Here is a 5,201-nt window from a genome sequence, read left to right on the forward strand (position 1 = left end):
CGGTGAGCGCACCGGGCTGCACCAAAAGTGAGGTGAGCGGGGGGGGAGCCCTGAGAAAGGGCGCGTGTCCCGCACAGGACCACTGATAAGGGCAGGGAGAGGCCGAAAGGAAGAGTGATTAATCGGTCAGAGCCAGCGTTCTGTCAGCTGGGCTCGGTTCGCGGCGCGTACCGTCAGAAGCGATGAGCCGCGTGGCCTTCCCCCCCCCAAGGCTTTCTGCCAGAATGGTCTCGCCCACGCTTCCCTTCCCGTGCGCTGGTTGGGCGGCGGCCGCGCTCTGCCCGGAAGTGCCGCTGCTGCCGCTGCTGCCGTTGGTGCCGTTGCTGCTGCCCCGTCTCCGTGTCGCCGCCGGGGCTCCGTCGACGCCCGGTCAGTAGGGGGTTGGGGGGGGAGTACTCTTTTCAGCCCGAACTTATTGTATTTCAATTCTAATAGTGTAATTAAAAAATAATAATTGATCTGCTGGATTTCTCAAGTTAAATCCTGTTCTCTCGGGCCCAGCGCTCAAAGGGTTGTGGTAAATGGGGCCACATCAGGCTGGCGGATGGTCACTAGCGGGGTCCCCCAAGGCTCCGTTTTAGGGCCAGTCCTCTTCAATATCTTTATGAGCGATTTGGATGTGGGACTACAAGGTGTTTTGAGCAAATTTGCCAGTAACGCTAAACTTGGAGGAGTTGTGGACTCGGGTGAGGGTGGAAAGGCCTTGCAGAGGGATCTGGACGGGTTGGAGAGCTGGGTGATCACCAACAGCATGAAGTTTAACAAGAGCAAGTGCCGGGTCCTGCACCTGGGACGGGGCAGCCCTGGCTGTACGTACAGACTGGGCGATGAGATGCTGGAGAGCAGCCCCGCAGAGAGGGATCTGGGAGTCGTGGTTGACAGCAAGTTGAATATGAGCCAGCAGTGTGCCCTGGCAGCCAGGAGGGCCAATCGTATCCTGGGGTGCATCAGGCACGGCATCACTAGTAAGGCAAGGGAAGTGATTGTCCTGCTCTGCTCTGCGCTGGTGCGGCCTCACCTTGAGTACTGTGTGCAGTTCTGGGCACCACAGTACAAAGAGGATATTCAACTGTTGGAGAGTGTCCAGAGGAGGTCTATGAAGATGGTGAAGGGCCTAGAGAGGAAGATGTATGAGGAGTGGCTGAGGTCACTGGGCCTGTTCAGCCTGGAGAAGAGGAGGCTGAGGGGAGACCTCACTGTGGCCTACAGCTTCCTTGCAAGGGGGAGTGGAGGGGCAGGCACTGATCTATTCTCCTTAATCACCAGTGATAGCTCCCATGGGAATGGTGTCAAGCTGAGGCAGGGGACATTCAGGCTGGACGTCAGGAGGAGGTTCTTCACTGAGAGGGTGGTCGCACACTGGAACAGGCTCCCCAGGGAAGTAGTCACTGCACCAAGCCTGTCTGAATTTAAGAAGAGATTGGACTGTGCACTTAGTCACATGGTCTAAAATTTTGGGTAGACCTGTGTGGTGCCAGGAGTTGGACTCAATGATCCTTATGGATCCTTTCCAACTTGGGGTATTCTATGATTCTCTCCAGAATTAGTGAGTCCTGTACTTGACTTGCGTGCAGCTAGTTCTTGCTCACTGCCGTTCACTGCTGTATGCACCATGATAACTTATGTATATAAACACTTGGTTTTTTTCCATCATAAATTGATCTCTTTGGCTGGCTGGATTGGTGTTCTTGTGTGTGTTTGTTTGTTTTTGTTTTGTTTTGTTTTTTCTGAGTGTGTTCCAATTTATCACCCCCATTCTAATGCAGTTTTCCAGAGTGCAGCTCTATCCACCTCAGGCACAGCTGCACCAAGGCTGTGCTGAAAGGCAGTACGGCCTTGCGAAATGTTTCTCTCTATCCATGCTGACGCTCAAGAAGTCTGAGTGCCTTCTGTGCTCTGTGTGGCTGCTTCCCAAAGCTGGTTTAGAGAAACTTTAGAAAGCAACCATGCAAGCATAGCTACTCTTCGGTTTGCATTTTTTCTCTCTTGTAGTATGATACTCTGATGTAGCAATCTTTCAAACAGAGTTAAGAACAAAGGGCTCTCTTCCCACCACGCATAGCTGCAGTCAGCAGCAGTCTGCTTCTGTTACCCTTGGTTAGGTTTGAACTGTGTGCGAGGGAACTGGAGGTAGCAGCTCCCAGGCCTTGTGGGATCACTGTCCTATGCTGCATCCAAAGGAAACTTTTTTGGCTTTACTTTGAATAGCCAATATCCTTCAAGCTATGAGCTATTCCAGTGAACAATTATTAGCGGGTATTATTTGGCCCTATTTTGAGCAGTGGAACTCTTAATCAGCAATTCAGAGTTCAACAGGTTTCTACTGAGGTAAGAAAAAGACCAAAGTCACGCGCAATTCCTGACTGCAGCCTGAAAGCCAACTCCCGTTCTGTCGGCTGCCTTCATGGGTTCCTGGGTGTCAGGAGTTCAGGTTTGTTTGCTGAAGTGTTGTTGGAGGCCAGAGGTTTCAGATAGCTTGTGGTCAGTGAATGTAATGACGAGAACTTCAGCGTTGCCGAATGATGCACAGTTGCATTTCGGAGGCTATTTTTAGTTCAGGACATAATGGCTCGGTTTATACGTCAGACAAACATTGTATATGAACATAAGCTATAAAAGCGTGGAATTAGCAGAGGAGGTCAGTAACGCTGCTTGTGGACGTGTGGAGAAGGACCTAACTATGGAGTATCCTTTCATGATCCAGTTGCTTGGTACAGCGTGCCACGTATCTGACACAAAGCAAGGTAAAATGCCCTTCCTTTAATTAAAAACAAAAGAAAGGTAACTGCCTTCTGCCTGTGTATTACATTGGTCATCTAAGGGAGCAACTCTGCTTATTTTACTTTCTTTACGGATGAATCCAAGTGGGTGACTTGAGTCTTGATTTTCAGGAGCCTAACAGGAAATACAGTAACTTGCAGGCAAACTGTTGTGAAGCCACTAGACCTGTGACTCTAAGAAGAATTGCATTTCTGAAAAGATAATTGAAAAAATGAAGTTAGGAAATTAATCCTTGGAGATCTACAGTCAGTTTCAGAATGTTGGCATTCTTGTGACGACAAGTAAAGCTTCAAGTCCTCCTCTTTTGGGGCGCTTATTGCAAATGCTTAATGTAAAACCCAAAACCAAGGACAGAAGGAATCTGATTTGGGTAATGCCTGGTTAGGCATAATCAAGGATTAGAGCAGCATGGATGATTTGCATTAAATAAAAATAAGGCCTAGATGTTTACAGGACTTCTAGAAATCATGGTAAACAAGTCCTACTGTATGCTGAGGTCTTTGCGTTTGCATGTCAGTGCATCAGATTTTCATATTTGTACCATTGGCAATAGTCAAATGCTAAATTTGTCTTCCCAACTAAACAGAAGCCACTAGCTTGAAAGTCTCCCTTATACCCAGATTAATGTTATCACATGTGAACTGCCGCTTGTTAGCATTTGACAGCTCAAGGGAAACAATCAAATGTATATATATGTGTTATGAAAAACTATGTAAAGATTCTATGAAAATAGTAGTTCTACAATCTATAGATCGTTCTTTTTAAGTTATCAACTTCTAAGAACACTTCTATGACTCTAAATCATTTACAAAAAAAGAGTGCTGCCATTTGCATATGTATTCTGGTAATAGTTCAGCTGTGTAAGAGAATAGCAATGCAGTGCTTTTGGCCCAAGAGTCAGTTTCCACTTTGCAACATGCAATCCCCTAGTTGACTTTGAAAGAACTCCAGTAGGACTGGTTTGGCCGATCTCTGTCTCCTAGCACCCCAACCCAGCTCTGTTCTAAAACCTTCACAAATACATGAGGCTCCCATCAGGGTCAGCTCCTTGAACAGCAGCTACTTCAGCGTTGTTATTCAGAGGTTAAAATACGTATTTTTTGCCTCCGAAATGTTATCAAGCAGTAAGCTAAAGTTTATTTAACAGCTAAATACCTTACAGGTTGGCATACCATGTCCTTCTACACGCCACTGCCTCCTGATCTACTAAACAGATTGTCTTAATTTGTGGAAGAGGCAGTTGGGGTTCTGGATCAGAAATACATGTGCTAGGAGAGCTTCACTTCAGGAGCTCTGATTTGTTTTGTTTTTATAATGTAGCATGCCGTTGACCTTCAGCACTATCTGAATCATGGAGGAGATTACGCTTAGTAGCCAGTTAAGTCTGGATAAAAGAAAGCATAGATAGCATGAGACATGAAAGTAGCTCTGTATGTTGTGTTTGACTATAACGTGGAATTTGATAATCTTTTATCCATCTCTCCCCCTAAGTACTTGTGATTTATTTTAATAAGTCTAAATTTTGGATATGTTTCTGTTTTCGTAGAGCCAACTGCCAACATGTCTAGCAAAAGGGCAAAGACGAAGACCACCAAGAAGCGCCCTCAGCGCGCCACTTCCAATGTGTTTGCGATGTTTGATCAGTCGCAGATTCAGGAATTCAAGGAGGCCTTCAACATGATTGATCAGAACAGGGATGGCTTCATTGACAAGGAGGACCTGCATGACATGCTTGCCTCCCTTGGTAATGTTGGGGCAGGGGGTGAATTCTGCTGCTTATCTATTGAGCTAATAAGTCTCCCATGTATAAATCAAGTAACAAAACATCTGCTAACTCATTGCATTGGGCTCTGGGATCTGTTACCATGACTTTTGACTGTTAATAAATGTGATGAAATTATATTAACAAATTACAGAGTGTCATTTTTCATATGTCTGATATTTTATTGAAGTTTTTTAAGGTATGTTTATGATCTCTGTAGGAAAGAATCCAACAGATGAATACCTAGATGCCATGATGAATGAGGCTCCGGGACCCATAAACTTCACGATGTTCCTCACAATGTTTGGTGAGAAGTTAAATGGCACCGATCCGGAAGATGTAATCAGGAATGCTTTTGCTTGCTTTGACGAAGAAGCAACAGGTATGTGGGTAAAATAACAGTGTATGTGTATTGCTCTTATTTTTGTAACCATAAATAATTCTATTCGTGGAAGTAGTGATGAATGTTAACTCCGAAAATTCTGATTTCTGCAAGATAAAAATTATGCTGTATTTCATCAGCAGCTGAAAATAGCGTGTGTTTAAAAAAAATGAAAAATTTAATGCCAGACTTCTAGCTCTTCATTTGTTTTTTCAAGGCAGGAGAAGAGAACAAGATACTGACTGGGAGCCATGGTCTTATTTTTTTCCTAACTTT

At 45.2% G+C, this 5,201-nt stretch overlaps 1 protein-coding gene across 2 annotated transcripts in view; it reads left to right on the forward strand.

The window, feature by feature from the left end:
* The first annotated feature begins 210 nt into the window (after positions 1–210).
* LOC118162289 (myosin regulatory light chain 2, smooth muscle minor isoform) overlaps positions 211–5,201 on the forward strand; it is a 9,699-nt gene continuing 4,708 nt past the window's right edge. The window contains exons 1-3 of one of the 2 annotated variants that reach the window (XM_035318369.1): positions 211–369; positions 4,328–4,525; positions 4,764–4,925. In XM_035318369.1, coding sequence (XP_035174260.1) covers positions 225–369; positions 4,328–4,525; positions 4,764–4,925 — 505 coding nt within the window. In that variant the 5' untranslated portion in view covers positions 211–224. Of the gene's footprint in view, positions 370–2,620; positions 2,745–4,327; positions 4,526–4,763; positions 4,926–5,201 lie in introns of those variants that run through there. The other variant, XM_035318371.1, reaches the window with a different exon arrangement.

Source organism: Oxyura jamaicensis, chromosome 2, assembly GCF_011077185.1.
Source record: "Oxyura jamaicensis isolate SHBP4307 breed ruddy duck chromosome 2, BPBGC_Ojam_1.0, whole genome shotgun sequence".
NCBI lineage: Eukaryota > Metazoa > Chordata > Aves > Anseriformes > Anatidae > Oxyura > Oxyura jamaicensis.